Here is a 24,382-nt window from a genome sequence, read left to right as displayed (position 1 = left end):
ATGGAGTAGACCTAGCTTTATAAATTCACATACATCATTCCAATGTCCATACAATTATTATAGAGCTCAGTGTAAAATAAACTGATTTGCATAGTACAGATAAACACGTCATTACAAAGAAGAGTCCTCTAGAATAGCGCTTAATACTTCATGGTGGATTGATGCAACGGTTCTCCATTAAAGGGGTCGTCTGGGTGAGATAATACATTGATAAATACCCCAGTAGGGCACATTGAGTTATTAGAGGGGGGTCATCCAATTGGATCTTTGTTCTGTGGAGCATCTGCAGTCTTTGCGGAAGTCAGTGGATACCCATTGACTTCAATGGGCACTGTGTCATGTGATATTGCTGTTGCCCCTCCAATACCAGCTGGTCACGATGTGTCCCAGAAATGGGCTTTACTCCAGGGGTCCGCAATCTGCAGACAAGTGTGTCCAAACCAGACCATCCCATCAATGGAGTTGCATATTGCAAAATCACTAACACTGTTCATGCTGCAGGGGGCAGCACTGCTGCACTGCACACACTCGGGTTACAGCAGTAACGCCATCTTCATAGGTTAATCCGCAAAATAAAATGTTAAATAGAATAGCACCAAATATACATCTGTACATTAAATACGTAAAAAATAACACAATATACAGGTATATACAAACTAGCGTTCTGTGGGGGAGGGGGAAGTGCAAAATATAGCATAACAGCAGGAATGCCGAGCTTCAGGACTGTCGCTGCACATACAGGGGGCAGGCAAGCAGCGGCCATGTCCATTAACCCTCTGCATCCTGCACTGGATTAGCGATGTCTGTTATACGGATGTAAACAAACAGCGAGGCTGGTGGGATTTTGGTGCCATCCTTGGACAGGAGATGGACATGGCGATAACCTGCAGAAAACACCATATAAAAAACATATTATATAACTTAGAGAAGACCTTGTCATTGATTATCATGGGCAATACCTCTGCTTCCACTACACTATGAAGTTATATAACATAGGTAAAGGATCGGTTGAAATGGGAAAATATTGGGAGGAGGTAAATAATCTAGATAGTGGGAGGGGCTAAATAATCGAAATAGTGGGAGGGGCTAGGATATTTACATAAAGGGACAGTTCATAGGAGGATAAGGAATTGTAAACTACCAGTGTATACGGTTTCTGTTTGACTAATGCATTACTTCAAGGACAACTCCACTCTCGAACAACAAAAACAACATTCCACAGTTAAAATATACATAAAACGTGGAGTCTTTTTGTAAATTCTTTTCTTTACTGATCTTGTACTGTTTTGAGTTACACAATCTTTTCTTCTCAATTTAAGTCTAAAGCTAAAGTCCGTATTCTCCTGGTTTCCTATTAGGGGAGAGTAGTGTATTGTGGGAACTCAGAGGAAAGTTACAGCTGAGATTAGTAGAAGAAGAAAAAAAAAAAAAACAGCAGAATTTTGAAAGCTGCTCTGGATGTGAATGGAGGAAATAACAAAAAAATTAGTTGTAAGCAGTAAAGCAAGGTAGTGCCGAAATGACTTTAAACGGTTAACTGTTGTGTGTAGCGTTATTTAGCGTTACGTAGTTTGTGTTGATGTGCACTATAGGAAGCCATAAAGTGGTGTCGAGGGACATGCGTTTCGCAGCATCCATAATTGCCGTATAAAGCAACTGGGCTTTCCATATAAAATGATTTACATATCGCATTTACAGCTATAATATGTTTTCTTCTCCACTCACATCGAGTTCTATTTAAAATGTATTTTTATTTTTTTCCTGATAACCGAGAGCAGTGCATTGTGGGAGCTTAGATGTTGGTTACACAGTTTAGTTCTAAGCTGTTAGGTCACATGTCTGACCGCAGAGAAATGAGTCTGTTTCCAAGGGCAACCAGCAGAATTCTGATAGCAGCTGTGGAGGTGACTAGAGTAAAAGACAATCTAACTCCAGATTAGATTAAAAATATTAAAGCAAAGTATTTACAATATCACTTTAAAAAAAACTGCGGTACCCAATCAGGCCAACAAAACATTCCCAGAGAGAGACCCGGGGGCCAGAATAAAATAATGAACAACCTCCCTCTCCCGAGGGTCAGGAAGCAGCTGTATCGTATATACCCATTAACATATCCTTAACTCAAAGCTTCTGGGCACCAATGCAAATCTGTAATAGGGCGCCCCATACTGTCGAATACCATTTCTAAAAGGCCCTTCTGTTATGTGGCAGAGGGGCATTTGGAATCCCTCGGGTACCAGGGCCTGGGTATGATGGCATCGTCTCACCCCCTGTAACAGCTGTAGGGATTGCAGTAGTAACAAGACCTTTGGTGCCCATAGTCGACCCATCCACGATTATAAACAGGGGTGCAGGGATTTACTCTAAATGCACAATAAATACCCATGAATATGTTACAATGTATCCAGTGTCTATATATGTCTGTTCTCATTGGATACAATGTATATGGACTCATTGGTGGTTGGGTTAAAGGTGCAGGATATCCAAACTCTACAACTCTGATCCCGACCCCCTACTAGATCCGAACCCTGGATATATCCTTTCTAATTCATCCCCTTAGTCGTGTATAATAAGGGTCACCCTTTATTTTTTCTGTCACAATCTCTGCCACTGGGAACCCAATATGTTGGAATCCGTGTTTATATGTATTGTATATACATGGAGACATGGCGTCCGGGCACATTGTGGTCCTGCTCACCTGACTTGATGCTCCTGAACGGGAGAGTGTACTGTCCAATGAAATCATTTCTTGTGGTCTTGTCATAATCTTCAACTACAAACCTCACCAGGACCAGTTCAGGGACATGGATCTTGAATTGCAATGTCTCGTACCACATGGGGTTAAATCCTTAAAGTGGAAGGACAAACATTGGTGTACGGTTACCTCTTGCCTATGCACGGCCTTGTGAAATATTCATGAGATCTGCAGCCTACAAATTCGCTAAGAGCCAATAACATCAGCAAAGTAAATCTAAAACCTGAGGGACAGATGAAAGCCGTTTACTAGCGGATGTTATAAATGGCGTATGCGCGCCAAAGGCACAGAAACGAATCACCCCGGTTCTTTAATACTTGAATCCTGCAGACAGGTGTTACTCCACTCTATCAGACTCTTCTATATAACCGTCAGACCGTAGAAGAGGAGGAAGATAGAAGGGAGAGTGACTACAGGATCAGACTACACAGGGTTTCTTTGTAGTCTGTAACCATGGAGACACATAGCTATGCATAAAAGCTGTATACATAGAATAGTAGGAGATTTATGAACGAGACTATTTGCAAAGTTCATAAATTCTTTATCTGGAGATCCATTGGAGCAATAAAAAAGAAAAAAATTGCAAAAGTATCCACACCCTGAGGCACATTAATATCATTGCTTATTTTAAGCAGGTCATAGGCATTATGTTGGGATCCGCTGACAATGTAAGGTCATAAGAGAATTTACCATGCAGTCCTCTGATGTCTAGTGTTGGGAGACACAAAAATCTCATAGGTTGTTTGTTAACCCGAGACAAGCGGCACCAAAAGTGGTGCCTAGATTAGCAGGCTATGTGTAGGTATCTTTAACCCCTCGTGTGTAGAAACGGTAGCTCTGGGGGGGGGGGGGGTACCCTATTATATTATGGCAGTACCTGATGTCTATACCGGGTCCCCGGCACCATCATTGCCCAAATTTCTAAGCATCAACTTTGAGAAATTTTTAATTTTAACAAAACAACATAAAGTAGCAGTAATCTGGTTATAGGAGGTCCTAGAACTTACCATTATTATCTATGTATTTGGTCTCCTGCTTTGATTGGTCAATGGGACACCCAAATATTTCCACACGAACCAAAGGATCTACAATAGATCCCTCTTTACTGTTTTCAACTTTGGGCAGTTGCTGAGCGCTAATCACCTGCATACAATAATACAACAACGTGAGCAGACTGGGATATATAGTACGTACGGTATATAATTATATATGTACAGCAGGTATATATTATACATCATGTATATACTGATATGGAGCATGCTGGTACATGGGACTGGTACAGCCTCTGTATAGTTTGGAATGTGTATTACCTGTATGGATAGGCTGACGGGTGAAAAACCTTCAGTGTCTTGTGTCTGATCGGGGTTAAAATTGGTTTCCACGTGTCTCATAAACAAAGGTTTCAGAACGTAACCACAATGTCCGTTTTGCTGGAAAAGTCCATCGTTGAGATCCATCTCTACTCCTGCTGTCTGGAAATTAAGCGCCACTGAGAAGTGAAACACAAAGCAGGAATAATTGTATGTGCAGAGTGTATTATAGTAGTTATATTCTTGTATATAGGGGCAGTATTATAGCAGTTATATTCTTGTATATAGGAGCAGTATTATAGTAGTTATATTCTTGTGTATAGGGGGCAGTATTATAGTAGTTATATTCTTGTATATAGGAGCAGTATTATAGTAGTTATATTCTTGTATATAGGGAGCAGTATTATAGTAGTTATATTATTGTATATAGGAGCAGTATTATAGTAGTTATATTCTTGTATATAGAGGGCAGTATTATAGTAGTTATATTCTTGTATATAGGGGGCAGTATTATAGTAGTTATATTCTTGTACATAGAGGGCAGTATTATAGTAGTTATATTCTTGTATATAGGGGCAGTATTATAGTAGTTATATTCTTGTATATAGGGGGCAGTATTATAGTAGTTATATTCTTGTATATAGGGGGCAGTATTATAGTAGTTATATTCTTGTATATAGGGGGCAGTATTATAGTAGTTATATTCTTGTATATAGGAGCAGTATTATAGTAGTTATATTCTTGTATATAGGAGCAGTATTATAGTAGTTATATTCTTGTATATAGGGGCAGTATTATAGTAGTTATATTCTTGTATATAGGGGCAGTATTATAGTAGTTATATTCTTGTATATAGGGGGCAGTATTATAGTAGTTATATTCTTGTATATAGGAGCAGTATTATAGTAGTTATATTCTTGTATATAGGGGGCAGTAATATAGTAGTTATATTATTGTATATAGGGGGCAGTATTATAGTAGTTATATTCTTGTATATAGGGGGCAGTATTATAGTAGTTATATTCTTATATACAGGGGGCAGTATTATAGTAGTTATATTCTTGTATATAGGGGCAGTATTATAGTAGTTATATTCTTGTATATAGGGGCAGTATTATAGTAGTTATATTCTTGTATATAGGGGGCAGTATTATAGTAGTTATATTCTTGTATATAGGAGCAGTATTATAGTAGTTATATTCTTGTATATAGGAGCAGTATTATAGTAGTTATATTCTTGTATATAGGAGCAGTATTATAGTAGTTATATTCTTGTATATAGGAGCAGTATTATAGTAGTTATATTCTTGTATATAGGGGGCAGTATTATAGTAGTTATATTCTTGTATATAGGGGGCAGTATTATAGTAGTTATATTCTTGTATATAGGGACAGTATTATAGTAGTTATATTGTATATAGGGGCAGTATTATAGTAGTTATATTCTTGTATATAGGGGCAGTATTATAGTAGTTATATTCTTGTATATAGGGGCAGTATTATAGTAGTTATATTCTTGTATATAGGGGCAGTATTATAGTAGTTATATTCTTGTATATAGGGGCAGTATTATAGTAGTTATATTCTTGTACATAGGGGCAGTATTATAGTAGTTATATTCTTGTATATAGAGGGCAGTATTATAGTAGTTATATTCTTGTATATAGGAGGCAGTATTATAGTAGTTATATTCCTGTATATAGGGGCAGTATTATAGTAGTTATATTCTTGTATATAGCGGCAGTATTATAGTAGTTATATAGGAGCAGTATTATAGTAGTTATATTCTTGTATATAGGGGCAGCATTATAGTAATTATATTCTTGTATATAGTGGCAGTATTATAGTAGTTATATTCTTGTATATAGGGGCAGTATTATAGTAGTTATATTCCTGTATATAGGAAGCAGTATTATAGTAGTTATATTCTTGTATATAGGGGCAGTATTATAGTAGTTATATTCTTGTACATAGGGGGCAGTATTATAGTAGTTATATTCTTGTATATAGGGGCAGTATTATAGTAGTTATATTCTTGTATATAGGGGGCAGTATTATAGTAGTTATATTCTTGTATATAGGAGGCAGTATTATAGTAGTTATATTCTTGTATATAGGGGCAGTATTATAGTAGTTATATTCTTGTATATAGGGGCAGTATTATAGTAGTTATATACCTGTATATAGGGGGCAGTATTATAGTAGTTATATTCTTGTATAAAGGGAGCAGTATTATAGTAGTTATATTCTTGTATATAGGAGGCAGTATTATAGTAGTTATATTCTTGTATATAGGGGCAGTATTATAGTAGTTATATTCTTGTATATAGGAGCAGTATTATAGTAGTTATATTCCTGTATATAGGGGGTAGTATTATAGTAGTTATATTCTTGTATATAGGAGCAGTATTATAGTAGTTATATTCTTGTATATAGGAGCAGTATTATAGTAGTTATATTCTTGTATATAGGGGCAGCATTATAGTAATTATATTCTTGTATATAGTGGCAGTATTATAGTAGTTATATTCTTGTATATAGGGGCAGTATAAGGGCATGACCACACGTGGCGGATTTCCTCCGCAACTGTCCGCATCAATGCCGCACAGAATCTGCGTTGCAGATTCTGCTGCGGATCTGCACAAAATGTGCAGTAAATTGATGCGGACTAGCTGCTGCGGACTGCGGGAAAAGTGCTTCCCTTCTCCCTATCAGTGCAGGATAGAGAGAAGGGACAGCACTTTCCCTAGTGAAAGTAAACGAATTTCATACTTACCGGCCGTTGTCTTGGTGACGCGTCCCTCTTTCGGCATCCAGCCCGACCTCCCTGGATGACGCGGCAGTCCATGTGACCGCTGCAGCCTGTTATTGGCCTGTGATTGGCTGCAGCCGTCACTTAGACTGAAACGTCATCCTGGGAAGCCGGACTGGAGACAGAAGCAGGGAGTTCTCGGTAAGTATGAACTTATATTTTTTTACAGGTTGCTGTATATTGTGATCGGTAGTCACTGTCCAGGGTGCAGAAACAGTTACTGCCGATCGCTTAACTCTTTCAGCACCCTGGACAGTGACTATTTACTGACGTCTCCTAGCAACGCTCCCGTCATTACGGGAGCCCCATTGACTTCCTCAGTCTGGCTGTAGACCTAGAAATACATAGGTCCAGCCAGAATGAAGAAATGTCAAGTTAAAAAAGCAAGACGGATCCGCAGCACACATAACATGTGCATGACAGCTGCGGACTTCATTGCGGAAATTAGAATCTCCATTGAAGTCAATGGAGAAATTCCGCCATGAGTCCGCCACTGCTCCGCAACAGACAGAGCATGCTGCGGACACCAAATTCCGCTCCGCAGCCTATGCTCCGCAGCGGAATTTTACGCCTCGTCTAAACGAACACTGCTAAATTAAAGTGTAAGTCAATGGACAAACGGCTCCGCTGCGGATTAACGCTGCGGAGTGTCCGCAGCGGAATTTTAGTGAAATTCCGCCACGTGTGAACCCAGCCTTATAGTAGTTATATTCCTGTATATAGGAAGCAGTAATATAGTAGTTATATTCTTGTATATAGGGGCAGTAATATAGTAGTTATATTCTTGTATATAGGGGCAGTATTATAGTAGTTATATTCTTGTATATAGGGGCAGTATTATAGTAGTTATATTCTTGTATATAGGGGCAGTATTATAGTAGTTATATTCTTGTGTATAGGGGGCAGTATTATAGTAGTTATATTCTTGTATATAGGAGCAGTATTATAGTAGTTATATTCTTGTACATAGAGGGCAGTATTATAGTAGTTATATTCTTGTATATAGGGGCAGTATTATAGTAGTTATATTCTTGTGTATAGGGGGCAGTATTATAGTAGTTATATTCTTGTATATAGGGGGCAGTATTATAGTAGTTATATTCTTGTATATAGGAGCAGTATTATAGTAGTTATATTCTTGTATATAGGAGCAGTATTATAGTAGTTATATTCTTGTATATAGGGGCAGTATTATAGTAGTTATATTCTTGTATATAGGGGCAGTATTATAGTAGTTATATTCTTGTATATAGGGGGCAGTATTATAGTAGTTATATTCTTATATACAGGGGGCAGTATTATAGTAGTTATATTCTTGTATATAGGGACAGTATTATAGTAGTTATATTGTATATAGGGGCAGTATTATAGTAGTTATATTCTTGTATATAGGGGCAGTATTATAGTAGTTATATTCTTGTATATAGGGGCAGTATTATAGTAGTTATATTCTTGTATATAGGAGCAGTATTATAGTAGTTATATTCTTGTATATAGGGGCAGCATTATAGTAATTATATTCTTGTATATAGTGGCAGTATTATAGTAGTTATATTCTTGTATATAGGGGCAGTATTATAGTAGTTATATTCCTGTATATAGGAAGCAGTATTATAGTAGTTATATTCTTGTATATAGGGGGCAGTATTATAGTAGTTATATTCTTGTATATAGGAAGCAGTATTATAGTAGTTATATTCTTGTATATAGGGGCAGTATTATAGTAGTTATATTCTTGTACATAGGGGGCAGTATTATAGTAGTTATATTCTTGTATATAGGGGCAGTATTATAGTAGTTATATACCTGTATATAGGGGGCAGTATTATAGTAGTTATATTCTTGTATATAGGAGGCAGTATTATAGTAGTTATATTCTTGTATATAGGAGGCAGTATTATAGTAGTTATATTCTTGTATATAGGGGCAGTATTATAGTAGTTATATTCTTGTATATAGGAGCAGTATTAGGCCTGATTTACACGAGCGTGTGCGTTTTGCGCGCGCAAAAAACGCTGCGTTTTGCGCGCGCAAAAGGCACTTGGCAGCTCCGTGTGTCATCCGTGTATGATGCGCGGCTGCGTGATTTTCGCGCAGCCGCCATCATAGAGATGAGGCTAGTCGACGCCCGTCACTGTCCAAGGTGCTGAAAGAGCTAACTGATCGGCAGTAACTCTTTCAGCACCCTCGACAGTGAATGCCGAACACAATATACACCAACCTGTGAATAAAAAAAGACTTTCATACTTACCAAGAACTTCCTGCTTCCCCCAGTCCGGGCTCCCGGCCGTTGCCTTGGTGACGCGTCCCACTCTTGTCATCCGGCCCCACCTCCCAGGATGACGCCGCAGTCCATGAGACCGCTGCAGCCTGTGATTGGCTGCAGCCTGTGCTTGGCCTGTGATTGGCTGCAGCTGTCACTTGGACTTAACTGTCATCCCGGGAGGTCGGACCGGAGTTATCGGTAAGTCAGAACGTCTTTTTTTTTTTTACAGGTTCATGGATTTTCGGAGCGGAAGTCACTGTCCATGGTGCAGAACCAGTTTAACGCTTTCAGCACCGTGGACAGTGACTGTCTCCTGACGTCGCGTACCCGAACATTTTTTACCGGTTTCGGTCAAAACGAGTTTGGCCGAACCCGGTGAAGTTCGGTGCGCTCATCTCGAATTTGACACTCCGTTTGGATGTTTGTAAACAGAAAAGCACGTGGTGCTTTTCTTTTTACATTCAGGAGTTTGACAGCTCTTGCGCGAATCACGCAGTTCGCACGGAAGTGCTTCCGTGCGGCATGCGTGGTTTTCACGCACCCATTGACTTCAATGGGTGCGTGAGTGCGCGAAAAACGCACGATTATAGAACATGTCGTGAGTTTTTTTCTGCGCACACGCGCTGAGCGCAATTCACGCATCGTCTAAACTGCCCCATTGACTAATATAGGTGCGTACGACATGCGTGCAAAGCACGCGCGTCGCACGCGCGTATATTACGTTCGTGTAAATGAGGCCTTATAGTAGTTATATTCCTGTATATAGGGGGTAGTATTATAGTAGTTATATTCTTGTATATAGGAGCAGTATTATAGTAGTTATATTCTTGTATATAGGGGGTAGTATTATAGTAGTTATAATCTTGTATATAGGGGCAGTATTATAGTAGTTATATTCTTGTATATAGGGGCAGTATTATAGTAGTTATATTCTTGTATATAGGGGCAGTATTATAGTAGTTATATTCTTGTATATAGGAGCAGTATTATAGTAGTTATATTCCTGTATATAGGGGGTAGTATTATAGTAGTTATATTCTTGTATATAGGAGCAGTATTATAGTACTTATATTCTTGTATATAGGGGGCAGTATTATAGTAGTTATATTCTTGTATATAGGAGTAGTATTATAGTAGTTATATTCTTGTATATAGGGGGTAGTATTATAGTAGTTATATTCTTGTATATAGGGGGCAGTATTATAGTAGTTATATTCTTGTATATAGGGGGCAGTATTATAGTAGATATATTCTTGCATATAAGGGCAGTATTATAGTAGTTATATTCTTGTATATAGGGGGCAGTATTACAGTATTTATATTCTTGTATATAAGGGCAGCATTATAGTAGTATATATTCTTGTATATAGGGGGCAGTATTATAGTAGTTATATTCTTGTATATAGGGGGCAGTATTATAGTAGTTATATTCTTGTATATAGGGGGCAGTATTATAGTAGTTATATTCTTGTATATAGGGGGCAGTATTATAGTAGTTATATTCTTGTATATAGGAGCAGTATTATAGTAGTTATATTCTTGTATATAGGAGCAGTATTATAGTAGTTATATTCTTGTATATAGGAGCAGTATTATAGTAGTTATATTCTTGTATATAGGGGGCAGTATTATAGTAGTTATAGTCTTGTATATAGGGACAGTATTATAGTAGTTATATTGTATATAGGGGCAGTATTATAGTAGTTATATTCTTGTATATAGGGGCAGTATTATAGTAGTTATATTCTTGTACATAGGGGCAGTATTATAGTAGTTATATTCTTGTATATAGAGGGCAGTATTATAGTAGTTATATTCTTGTATATAGGAGGCAGTATTATAGTAGTTATATTCCTGTATATAGGAGCAGTATTATAGTAGTTATATTCTTGTATATAGCGGCAGTATTATAGTAGTTATATTCATGTATATAGGGGGCAGTATTATAGTAGTTATATTCTTGTATATAGGAGCAGTATTATAGTAGTTATATTCTTGTATATAGGGGCAGCATTATAGTAATTATATTCTTGTATATAGTGGCAGTATTATAGTAGTTATATTCTTGTATATAGGGGCAGTATTATAGTAGTTATATTCCTGTATATAGGAAGCAGTATTATAGTAGTTATATTCTTGTATATAGGGGCAGTATTATAGTAGTTATATTCTTGTATATAGGGGGCAGTATTATAGTAGTTATATTCTTGTACATAGGGGGCAGTATTATAGTAGTTATATTCTTGTATATAGGGGCAGTATTATAGTAGTTATATACCTGTATATAGGGGGCAGTATTATAGTAGTTATATTCCTGTATATAGGGAGCAGTATTATAGTAGTTATATTCTTGTATATAGGAGGCAGTATTATAGTAGTTATATTCTTGTATATAGGGAGCAGTATTATAGTAGTTATATTCTTGTATATAGGAGGCAGTATTATAGTAGTTATATTCTTGTATATAGGGGCAGTATTATAGTAGTTATATTCTTGTATATAGGAGCAGTATTATAGTAGTTATATTCCTGTATATAGGGGGTAGTATTATAGTAGTTATATTCTTGTATATAGGAGCAGTATTATAGTAGTTATATTCTTGTATATAGGGGGTAGTATTATAGTAGTTATATTCTTGTATATAGGGGACAGTATTATAGTAGTTATATTCTTGTATATAGGGGGCAGTATTATAGTAGTTATATTCTTGTATATAGGAGCAGTATTATAGTAGTTATATTCTTGTATATAGGGGGTAGTATTATAGTAGTTATATTCTTGTATATAGGGGGCAGTATTATAGTAGTTATATTCTTGTATATAGGGGGTAGTATTATAGTAGTTATAATCTTGTATATAGGGGCAGTATTATAGTAGTTATATTCTTGTATATAGGGGCAGTATTATAGTAGTTATATTCTTGTATATAGGAGCAGTATTATAGTAGTTATATTCCTGTATATAGGGGGTAGTATTATAGTAGTTATATTCTTGTATATAGGAGCAGTATTATAGTACTTATATTCTTGTATATAGGGGGCAGTATTATAGTAGTTATATTCTTGTATATAGGAGCAGTATTATAGTAGTTATATTCTTGTATATAGGGGGTAGTATTATAGTAGTTATATTCTTGTATATAGGGGGCAGTATTATAGTAGTTATATTCTTGTATATAGGGGCAGTATTATAGTAGATATATTCTTGCATATAAGGGCAGTATTATAGTAGTTATATTCTTGTATATAGGGGGCAGTATTACAGTATTTATATTCTTGTATATAAGGGCAGCATTATAGTAGTATATATTCTTGTATATAGGGGGCAGTATTATAGTAGTTATATTCTTGTATATAGGGGGCAGTATTATAGTAGTTATATTCTTGTATATAGGGGGCAGTATTATAGTAGTTATATTCTTGTATATAGAGGGCAGTATTATAGTAGTTATATTCTTGTATATAGGGGGTAGTATTATAGTAGTTATATTCTTGTATATAGGGGGCAGTATTATACTATTGTATTGGATGTACATTTACATACACAATCTGAGTAGGCTCTGGAAATACCAGGATAGTACGTTACCCATTTGACATCCCACGTTCCACATGTCTTTAGGGTTGTAATTGGAGGAATCCGTCCGCAGACCGGTGGGGTAAACTCTTGTCAGTTGCCAGGCGTTGTGTCGGACAAATTCATTTCCTATAAGAACAAGAAGCCCACAATTTAAGGGCATGGCCAGACGTGGCAGAATTGCTCTGGAATTCCGCTGAGGCCAGTCCGCTGCGGAAATCCTCAGCGGACATTTTCTCCATTGCCTTCCACAGCTTTTTAGTTAGGTTCGCGCACACGTGGCGGAAACTCCGCTGCGAACCATAGGCTGCGGTGCGGAATTTGGTGTCTGCAGCATACACTGGCTGTTGCGGACTTGATGCGTACTTGTTGCGGAATTTCTCCATTGACTTCAATGGAGATTTCAAATTCCGTAATGAAATCCGCAGATGTTATGTGTGTTGTGTTGCGTATTGGTTTTACGAACAGGATATTTCATCATTCTGGCTGGATCTATGTGTTTCGAGGTCTATAGCAAGACTGAGATGAAATGTTTTAAATGACAGCAGGAAGTGCTCTTCACCTCAATACGCACCGGCTAATCCGCAGCAATTTACTCCACATTTTAGGCAAAGCCGCAACAGAATCTGCAACGCAGATTATGTGCGGCATTGATGCGGACAGTGTCTACTGAAATACGCCACGTCTGGCCATGCCCTAAAGATTGCAACCTCTACAATGGAATAAATAGATGTCATGGAGACAGGTCAGAAGATAACATCAGTGATCCATGAGTCAATTCCATGAGCGAGCGCACCCTCCACTTCTCAGCGCTATCAGTCGGTATGTATGGGTCTACTGATACCTTACATTACACAGCAGATACAACTATCCAATGCAAGGTTTGGGGGGGGGGGGGGGGTCTTGTTGTTATAGATCCAATCATCCCCTTTAGAGTCACCTGGTTCTCTGACGAGTTTCCTGGCTTTATACTCCGTGAAGGACGACATCTCGTATAGCTTGTAGTCAGTCCTAGAGTGCTTAAAGCTCTCGAAGGGGACGCTCTTACAGTAGATAATGCAGTCAGATAAGTCCTGTGAGAGGCGATCCTTGGACTTCTGAAAAAGAATGACACATTTTTTCTTACAATAAAATTAGAGCTGCCCATATACAGGAGAGAGACGTCCGACAGCTTATGGACGACCGATTGTCGGGCTGTTCGTATCGGCAACAAGTGGAAAAATATTCGGATACGATCCTCCATTATTGTCAGACAATGGACTCCTATATATACAATGTCCACAATGATGCTCCTCGTTAATGAGCGATCGTTGACCTTCAGCCACCAAGGTCACATAAAGATTATAACTGAAGGATGGGACAAAGATATTCAACATGTCTAACTTACATCGTGGAGGACTTTTCTGGAGCGATGGGATCGTCCGTGATCGTTCATATAATAGTCACCGAATGTTGGGCCAAAATGTTTAAAATTGGCAATTTTTGGCCATGTCTGTCTTATGGAGAATAACTGAAACTGCCCCCAAACCTTGATAAAGTTCCCCTTTAGGATTTGTAACAAGGGTCCGTGCTCTTTATATGCACAACTGTCAATACACCAAGAGTTGAGAACCTGCCTTTGATCTCTTTTTATCTTCATTGCGACTGTTCTCCTCGTCTGCGTCACCACCATCTTCTTCCTCGGATATTTCGCCCACGTAAGGGTCTTCAGAGGGTTCACCTAAAGAGTCCTCCAAACTCCCAATCTTCTTGCCCTTTAGAATGATTTTCCCTCGTAATTCCTGAGTATGGGTAGAGTATGGGTAGAGTATGGGTAGAGTATGGGTAGAGTATGGGTAGAGTATGGGTAGAGTATGGGTAGAGTATGGGTAGAGTATGGGTAGAGTATGGGTAGAGTATGGGTAGAGTATGGGTAGAGTATGGGTAGAGTATAGTGCAGATTAATACAACCTTGTTGGAAGCTTCTGGGCCCCAATGCAAAATCTGTATCGGGGCCCCCCAACCATCACATGCAAGAAGCGTTTGGGCCATCCCCATTAATAAGCAGATCTATGAAATATCCCCTCACATCTGTCATCCCTGAGTCGTCCTCATCCACCCACTCTTATATTGTGGAATGACTAGTCGTGTTGTCTCTACTCTGGGAAAGCTGGGTAATGACTCCCATTCGAGGTGTAATATGAGGTGTACTGTTTGTCTCCCAGCTTTTTTGCAGATTAATATATTTGTATATAGTTATATTAAAAAACAAGAGTGAGCACCTATCACCAGGCCAGATTTCCTGCCACTGAAAGTCAACAGTAAGGCTTCCTATTCAATGACTGCAAGCAGAGCTCTTGAATATTATAAGAAAACGATGCATCATATCTATTACAGAATTCTAAACATTTTCATTATTCAATGCTTTTGCTTTATTTGCTCGATATCCCTTTAACAATTCCGTAAAGGGTATATATATTTTTGCAACCGCTTTTTTCTTTTTTTCATTGCTCCAATGCATCTAAAATAATAGAATGAAACAGGTTTGCAAATAGTCTTGATTAAAAATCTCCTACCGTTTTGTGTCTTCAGCTCCTATGCAGACCCATATGTCTCCATGGTTACAGACTACAATAAAAACCTGTGTCGTCGGCTCCTGCAGTCATGTGTTACTCCGCTCTCTCTTTCCTTTCTTCTTAATAACCTACACACCGTGAAAGGGCAGATGGAAGAACGTAACACATGACTGCAGGGTCAGACTACACCGGGTTTGTTTGTAGTCTGTATCCACGGAGACGCATATTTCTGCATCGGCGCTGTATACACAAAACGGTAGAAGATTTTAAATTAAAACTAATTAACAAGTAACTTCATTTTTTTTATTTTAAATGCAGTGGAGCAATAAAAAAAAAAGAATTGGTTGCAAAAGTATACAAACCCTTCAAAGGGGGAAATAAACCTCTAGAATTATATTCCTGCCGCCATCTTCAATTATACACGTAAATACCTCCGGAGATGGTAATTGCACTGGAATCCGCCCGTCTAGAGTGCCGGTCACCAGCTTTTCACCCAGAATGCTTTTCAGATGTTGCGCCATAGTGTCTTGCTGCTCCACGCTGCAGTGGTTCTCCAAAGACAGGATGACCGGGTACTCGGATACCTGTGGAAAGTGGTAAAAGCTCTGAGTGCCAGTCACATGCCACGTCTCCTTACACCGCTGCACCCGCTGCGGGAAGAGTTCTGTTTCCGCAGATTGTTTTTCACCACCTGTTCGTTTACTGTATCTCACTTTTAAGGAACCAATGTAATATTTATTAAGACGACATATTATCTTTCCTCCGTCTGAGCTGCAGTTTAGTAGATAAGCAGTAATGACACCGACGGACTCGGTGTCTGGGGCAGGGACGCCTGGCTCCTGTACCGTCATGTCTCCGATAAACAAGCGGTCACCCGGCCGTACACAGAAAGACCGCAGAGGTCTGAGCGGACTCCTGCAGCGTCTACCTATCATCTGCGCCAAACCTGAGCTATAGTCCGGCACTGTTAAAAATTCTATTCAGCTTTAATCTATCTGCTTCTGGGAAAGCTGAGTGATGGGAGCGAAAATGGCGGCCATATTGTCCACTACAGTTATTACCATTTTTCCCCAGACTCCTGAATGGTAAATCTATGTATCCGGAAGATTTGTGGTTCAGGGGTCTGGGAAAGTCGAGTGACAGCTTTCCTGGAATAGTGGGTATTACTATATAATTATGTAGATTTGCCATTCAGGGTCTAGGAAAGCTGGGTGATGCCACTTGTGAGAGCATAAAGCAAACCCTACAGATTTTACTGAATACTCTATCATCAAGTTTAGTGTATGCCGTGATTGCTTGATGTACAGACCTAATACTTCTCACAGCTGAGGGTTTGTTGCAGTTGCATCTTTACTGTCCTGATGGTTTGGTAGTTTGCTATGAGAAGTATTAAATTTGTACAGGTTTTCAGCCTCTGAGTGTAAAGAAGGTTTCCGGTTGTCATTCATTGACAGCAAGCAGAGATTTGGGAAATGGTTAGGAATTGGAATTATTTTAGAAAGTTTCAGAGCATTTCATTGTACTCAGATTAATCTTATTTACATAAAAATACCCATTTGCTGTCAGTGACTGGAAACAAGTCCTGCTCACACAGCTGACAATTTGTTACAGCGTAAAACAGCTATAGGATCAGAACTAGGTTGTTTTTAGCCTCTAAATGAAACCATGACTGATCCTATTCACTGACAGCAAACCTATATTTTGAAAATGGTGAATAATTAAAACTCAAAGTATATTAGAAGTTTGCAGAACTTTTCATTAGACAATGAATCATCCTTATTGGACGACCCCATTAACATGTATACAGTAAGTTATTGGGGGTCCAGTGGTGTTACTTTTGGGGTGAGACTTTACAATGTGACACCAGATCGTTGACCATATAGACCCCCCCCCCCCCCTCAAATCATTACAAAAGGCTACACACCCTGAATGCATACTTGTTGATGGCTGATATAACGTCTTTAAAGAAGATTTTGGAGGTAAAGGTGTGACCATGATAAACAATAGGTTCTCCATTGGGACCATCCCAGGTGTCCACCTCAACGCAGCGACAGCCCCTTTTTAATGCTCTGCATTGGATAAAACAAGTCTAGTATTAGTCAGGAGATCATTTCCCACGGGTCACCCCAACCCCACCCGTAATTCATCAGACTGGTCATGGACATCGGACATTTCTGCGGGTCCTCACCGGATATAACCTTCCACGCTGCTCTGCCCTCGTAGCTGGTCCTCCATCAGGTAGGTGTTGTGCGAGGAGGAGATGAAATAATGGCACAGAGGCTGCGCCATATCCTGGTGGAGAGGTTCATGACTGAAGCTGAAGACGGATCCCTCCGCGGAGCACAGGTAATTTAGGAATCCGTCAATACTCAGAGCATGGAGCTTTTTTGCTACAAGACAAGTAAAAATTGATATGACCATCTTAGGAATCGTTCAGAGGCACCACTAGGAGAACATGGGCCAAACGGCTGGTACAAGACAAGATGCCAAGAAGAAAAGAACCTTCCATGACACCAAACATCAAAACAATCTACCCGGAGGAGGACAGTGGACCTTTACCAGCTGTAATATAAAACCACTGACGGGTGACGTGAAGAACGCGGATTATTTGGTGACAAGGGGGGGGGGTATATTAGGCAGCAAGTGACCAGTCAGTTCTTGACGTTGACCTTGGAAGCAGGAAAAATGGGCCTAAGGATCTGATCGATCATCTGTGGGATCTGCTGGAAAAACAAGTCCGATCCATGGAGGCCGCACCTCACACCTTACAGGACTTATAGGATCTGCTTCCAACGTCTTGTACCTGGAACCTTCAGAGATCAGCAGAGTCCAGGCCTCGATGGGTCAGGACTGTTATGGTGGCGCGAGGGGAATTACAGAATATTAGGCCGGTGGTGTTATGGCTGATCAGTAAACCTACACGTACTGGGTTGAACATAAAACATATATCCATCAGTTTTTATAATTTCAAGACACCACCGATCTATAGGAAGGCTAAAATTAACAAAAAACACTTTTGTATCTTGTAAGGTTCAACTTCTCCGGCCACAGTGACCGTCTCAATGATGTCCCATAGATGGAAGAAGGATCAAAGTTCCTTTATTCTTCTCCTTTCTGTAGGATACATTCCCAATCAGGAAGTGATCCGGGAATAGCTGCTCCTCGTTCTGGTCTTACAATGATTTTGAGAAGGTCAAAGTCGGAGATGAAGCGTGCTATGGACTATTACCCAGTGCTGGTGGGCATAGAAGATAGTTGGCCGGCTACATGAAGTCTCTTTGGAGCTGGATTTCCCAGTCGCTCCCATGAACGTGGCCTTCATAGAGTAACATCTGGTTTTCATACAGGACTGTTGCTGTGGCCAAGTGTTTTTAAAGGAGGATCAAGTACGGGGAGACGCCTGAAAGAGGTGGACGGAGCGGAAATAAAGGCACCGATTCACTGAGTTTCGGTACAGGGAACGTTACAAGGGATCTTTGGTAAGCACAGGGGCGAGCTGTCCCACGTGAAGATCAAACTATGATGTGAAGAGTAAAAAAGTAAAACACATCCTTCCTGACCCACTAAGTCAGAGATTACTAGATCAACAGATTGTTGGCCATGGACATGGGATATTGGCGGGACTTTCTTCCAGTCCGTCTCCCAATCCCACAATTAACATGCACATTCTTCCTAGATAGAAGTTTGATATTCTCCGAGAGCTGATGCCGGACGTTGTCTAACCCTACACGTTAGATCTATGGTGTATTCAAGTGACTCATATGGGATCTGATGACAACTTGAATACGTATGGGGTATTTTTCGGTGTACGAAGTTTGGTCTTGGTTGTCTTTCCCAAGACTGGAAAAAGGGGAAGGTTCTTAATGACTATCGATGGTTTCCAACCACTATATATTAGAGTCCACCATCATCTTACCAGTTTCTGAAGGTTCATATCTGGCAATTAGGTCCATTGCAAACTCCTCAGTGTTGTCCGTCTCAAGCTGCTCCTGACGCAGAAAGTCCACAAACTCCAACAGGGTTAGTTTCTTGCCATCCTTTGAGAAATCCTGGAATATTTTAAGAACTTCATCTCGTTGGGTCAGAGCTTTATAAAACATCACAAACTCATCACCTTCCAGGGTCCCAGACTCCGATTTATCAGCCATCTGAGGATATAAAAACTGTTATAAATGGACCAACCTTCTCCCTGTATAAGCAAAGTAAATATATGACATGCTGGGTACAAGAAGGTAACGCGTGAGGACTGCTACCCCAGGGGGAAAAAAATAATAATCTCCAATTTACGCTCAATTCCAATAACCATTGATATTAACATCAACCATCTAAAGCAAAAGAAAATGTGGTACTGTGTTAGCCAGTAGAATCTATGTGACGATAAATACTTTTGTGTAAAAAAAGACGGAAGCATTATAGGAGAAACCTCTTTATTGACTATTACCAGAAAAAATATAAGTGCAAGCTGTTAGAGCACAGAAGCCCCTTCATCAGGCAAATATTACAAATAAATGACTGAGAGAAGCGCATGATAATTATATGTCCAGTAAATATGTACAAGAAAATAACTACTATAATACTGCTCCTATACACAAGAATATAACTACTATAATACTGCTCCCTATATACAAGAATATAACTACTATAATACTGCCTCCTATATACAGGAATATAACTACTATAATACTGCCCCTATATACAAGAATATAACGACTATAATACTGCCCCCTATATACAAGAATATAACTACTATAATACTGCCCCCTATATACAAGAATATAACTACTATAATACTGCCCCCTATATACAAGAATATAACTACTATAATTCTGCCCTCTATATACAAGAATATAACTACTATAATATTGCCTCCTATATACAAGAATATAACTACTATAATACTGCTCCCTATATACAAGAATATAACTACTATAATACTGCCTCCTATATACAAGAATATAACTACTATAATACTGCCCCCTATATACAAGAATGTAACTACTATAATACTGCCCCCTATATACAAGAATATAACTGCTATAATACTGCTCCTATATACAAGAATATAACTACTATAATACTACCCCCTATGTACAAGAATATAACTACTATAATACTGCCCGTATATGCAAGAATATAACTACTATAATACTGCCCCCTATGTACAAGAATATAACTGCTATAATACTGCTCCTATATACAAGAATATAACTACTATAATACTGCTCCTATATACAAGAATATAACTACTATAATACTGCTGCTATATACAAGAATATAACTACTATAATACTGCTGCTATATACAAGAATATAACTACTATAATACTGCCTCCTATATACAAGAATATAACTGCTATAATACTGCCCCTATATACAAGAATATAACTACTATAATACTGCCTCCTATATACAAGAATATAACTACTATAATACTGCCCCCTATATACAAGAATATAACTACTATAATACTGCCTCCTATATACAAGAATATAACTACTATAATACTGCCCCCTATATACAAGAATGTAACTACTATAATACTGCCCCCTATATACAAGAATATAACTACTATAATACTGCCTCCTATATACAAGAATATAACTACTATAATACTGCCCCCTATATACAAGAATGTAACTACTATAATACTGCCCCCTATATACAAGAATATAACTGCTATAATACTGCTCCTATATACAAGAATTTAACTACTATAATACTACCCCCTATGTACAAGAATATAACTACTATAATACTGCCCGTATATGCAAGAATATAACTACTATAATACTGCCCCCTATGTACAAGAATATAACTGCTATAATACTGCTCCTATATACAAGCATATAACTGCTATAATACTGCCCCTATATACAAGAATATAACTACTATAATACTGCCTCCTATATACAAGAATATAACTACTATAATACTGCCTCCTATATACAAGAATATAACTACTATAATACTGCCCCCTATATACAAGAATGTAACTACTATAATACTGCCCCCTATATACAAGAATATAACTGCTATAATACTACCCCCTATATACAAGAATATAATTACTATAATACTGCTCCTATATACAAGAATATAACTACTATAATACTACCCCCTATGTACAAGAATATAACTACTATAATACTGCCCCTATATGCAAGAATATAACTGCTATAATACTGCTCCTATATACAAGAATATAACTACTATAATACTGCCTCCTATATACAAGAATATAACTACTATAATACTGCTCCTATATACAAGAATATATCTACTATAATACTGCCCCCTATATACAAGAATATAACTACTATAATACTGCCCCTATATACAAGAATATAACTACTATAATACTGCTCCTATATACAAGAATATAACTACTATAATACTGCTCCTATATACAAGACTATAACTACTATAATACTGCCCCCTATATACAAGAATATAACTACTATAATACTGCTCCCTATATACAAGAATATATCTACTATAATACTGCCTCCTATATACAAGAATATAACTACTATAATACTGCCCCCTATGTACAAGAATATAACTATTATAATACTGCCCCTATATACAAGAATATAACTACTATAATACTGCCCCTATATACAAGAATATAACTACTATAATACTACATCTATATACAAGAATATAATTACTATAATACTGCCTCCTATATACAAGAATATAACTACTATAATACTGCTCCTATATACAAGAATATAACTACTATAAGGGCAAAGCCACACGTGGCGGAATTGCTCTTGAATTCCGCTGCGGACACTCCGCAGCGTTAATCCGCAGCGGAGCCGTTTCTCCATTGACTTCCACTTCTATTTAGTAGGGTTCGTTTAGACGAGGCTGAAAATTCCGCTGCGGAGCATAGGCTGCGGTGCGGAATTTGGTGTCCGCAGCATGCAATGGATGTTGCAGAGTTGTGGCGGACTGGTTGCGGACTCATGGCGGAATTTCTCCATTGACTTCAATGGAGATTCTAAATTCCGCAATGAAGTCCGCAGCTGTCATGAAAATGTTATGTGTGCTGCGGATGCGTCTTGCTTTTTTGACATGACATTTCTTCATTCTGGCTGGATATATGTATTTATAGGTCTACAGCCAGACTGAGGAAGTCAATGGGGCTCCCGTAATTACGGGAGCGTTGCTAGGAGACGTCTGTAAATAGTCACTGTCCAGGGTGCTGAAAGAGTTAAGCGATCGGCAGTAACTGTTTCTGCACCCTGGACAGTGACTACCGATCCCAATATACAGCAACCTGTCAAAAAAATAGAATTTCATACTTACCGAGAACTCCCTGCTTCTGTCTCCAGTCCGGCTTCCCAGGATGACGTTTCAGTCTAAGTGACGGCTGCAGCCAATCACAGGCTGCAGCGGTCACATGGACTGCCGCGTCATCCAGGGAGGTCGGGCTGGATGCCGAAAGAGGGACGCGTCACCAAGACAACGGCCGGTAAGTATGAAATTCGTTTACTTTCACTAGGGAAAGTGCTGGCCCTTCTCTCTATCCTGCACTGATAGAGAGAAGGGAAGCACTTTTACCGCAGTCCGCAGCAGCTAGTCCGCATTAATTTACTGCACATTTTGGGCAGATCCGCCGCAGAATCTGCAACGCAGATTCTGTGCGGCATTCATGCGGACAGTTGCGGAGGAAATGCGCCACGTGTGGGCATGCCCTAATACTGCTCCTATATACAAGAATATAACTACTATAATCCTGTCACCTATATACAAGAATATAACTACTATAATACTGCTCCTATATACAAGAATCTAACTACTATAATACTGCCCCCTATATACAAGAATATAACTACTATAATACTGCTCCCTATATACAAGAATATAACTACTATAATACTGCCTCCTATATACAAGAATATAACTACTATAATACTGCCACCTATATACAAGAATATAACTACTATAATACTGCCTCCTATATACAAGAATATAACTACTATAATACTGCTCCTATATACAAGAATATAACTACTATAATACTGCTCCTATATACAAGAATATAACTACTATAATACTGCCCCTATATACAAGAATATAACTACTATAATACTGCCCCCTATATACAAGAATATAACTACTATAATACTGCCTCCTATATACAAGAATATAACTACTATAATACTGCCACCTATATACAAGAATATAACTACTATAATACTGTCCCCTATATAGAAGAATATAACTACTATTAGGGCGGGTTCACACATGGCGGAATTTCACTTAAATTCCGCTGCGGACACTCCGCAGCGTTAATCCGCAGCGGAGCCGTTTCTCCATTGACTTTCACTTTAATTTAGCAGTGTTCGTTTACACGATGCGTACAATTCCGCTGCGGAGCATAGGCTGCGGAGCGGAATTTGGTGTCCGCAGCATGCTCTGTCTGTTGCGGAGCAGTGGCGGACTGGTTGCGGACTCATGGCGGAATTTCTCCATTGACTTCAATGGAGAGTCAAAATTCCGCAATGAAGTCCGCAGATCTTATGTGTGCTGCGGAGCGTATTGTTTTTACTACCATGACATTTCTTCATTCTGGCTGGACCTATGTATTTCTAGGTCTACAGCCAGACTGAGGAAGTCAATGGGGCTCCCGTAATGACGGGAGCGTTGCTAGGAGACGTCTGTAAATAGTCACTGTCCAGGGTGCTGAAAGAGTTACGCGATCGGCAGTAACTGTTTCTGCACCCGGGACAGTGACTACCGATCTCAATATACATGTATCTGTAAAAAAATATATAAGTTCATACTTACCGAGAACTCCCTGCGTCTGTCTCCAGTCCGGCCTCCCAGGATGACGTTTCAGTGTAAGTGACGGCTGCAGCCAATCACAGGCCAAGCACAGGCTGCAGCGGTCACATGGACTGGAGCGTCATCCAGGGAGGTCGGGCTGGATGCCGAAAGAGGGACGCGTCACCAAGACAACGGGCGGTAAGTATGAATTTCTTTGACTTTCACTAGGGAAAGTGCTGTCCCTTCTCTCTATCCTGCACTGATAGGGAGAAGGGAAGCACTTTTCCTGCAGTCCGCAGCGGCCAGTCCGCATCAATTTTCTGCACATTTTGTG

At 38.9% G+C, this 24,382-nt stretch overlaps 1 protein-coding gene across 1 annotated transcript in view; it reads right to left on the bottom strand.

The window, feature by feature from the left end:
• The window catches only part of PLCD4 (phospholipase C delta 4), a 62,999-nt gene continuing 38,617 nt past the window's right edge, over positions 1-24,382 (bottom strand). Inside the window, exons 7-17 of the mRNA XM_075831066.1 lie at positions 19,188-19,419; positions 17,460-17,661; positions 17,196-17,340; positions 15,703-15,855; positions 14,333-14,497; positions 13,657-13,813; positions 12,729-12,845; positions 4,066-4,244; positions 3,763-3,898; positions 2,699-2,848; positions 1-884 (exon numbers count right to left, since the gene is read on the bottom strand). Coding sequence (XP_075687181.1) covers positions 769-884; positions 2,699-2,848; positions 3,763-3,898; positions 4,066-4,244; positions 12,729-12,845; positions 13,657-13,813; positions 14,333-14,497; positions 15,703-15,855; positions 17,196-17,340; positions 17,460-17,661; positions 19,188-19,419 — 1,752 coding nt within the window. The 3' untranslated portion in view covers positions 1-768. The remainder of the gene's footprint in view (positions 885-2,698; positions 2,849-3,762; positions 3,899-4,065; positions 4,245-12,728; positions 12,846-13,656; positions 13,814-14,332; positions 14,498-15,702; positions 15,856-17,195; positions 17,341-17,459; positions 17,662-19,187; positions 19,420-24,382) is intronic.

Source organism: Rhinoderma darwinii, chromosome 6, assembly GCF_050947455.1.
Source record: "Rhinoderma darwinii isolate aRhiDar2 chromosome 6, aRhiDar2.hap1, whole genome shotgun sequence".
Lineage (NCBI taxonomy): Eukaryota > Metazoa > Chordata > Amphibia > Anura > Rhinodermatidae > Rhinoderma > Rhinoderma darwinii.
Note: the sequence above shows the minus strand (reverse complement) of the source record. Positions and strands in the feature narration are given on the sequence as shown.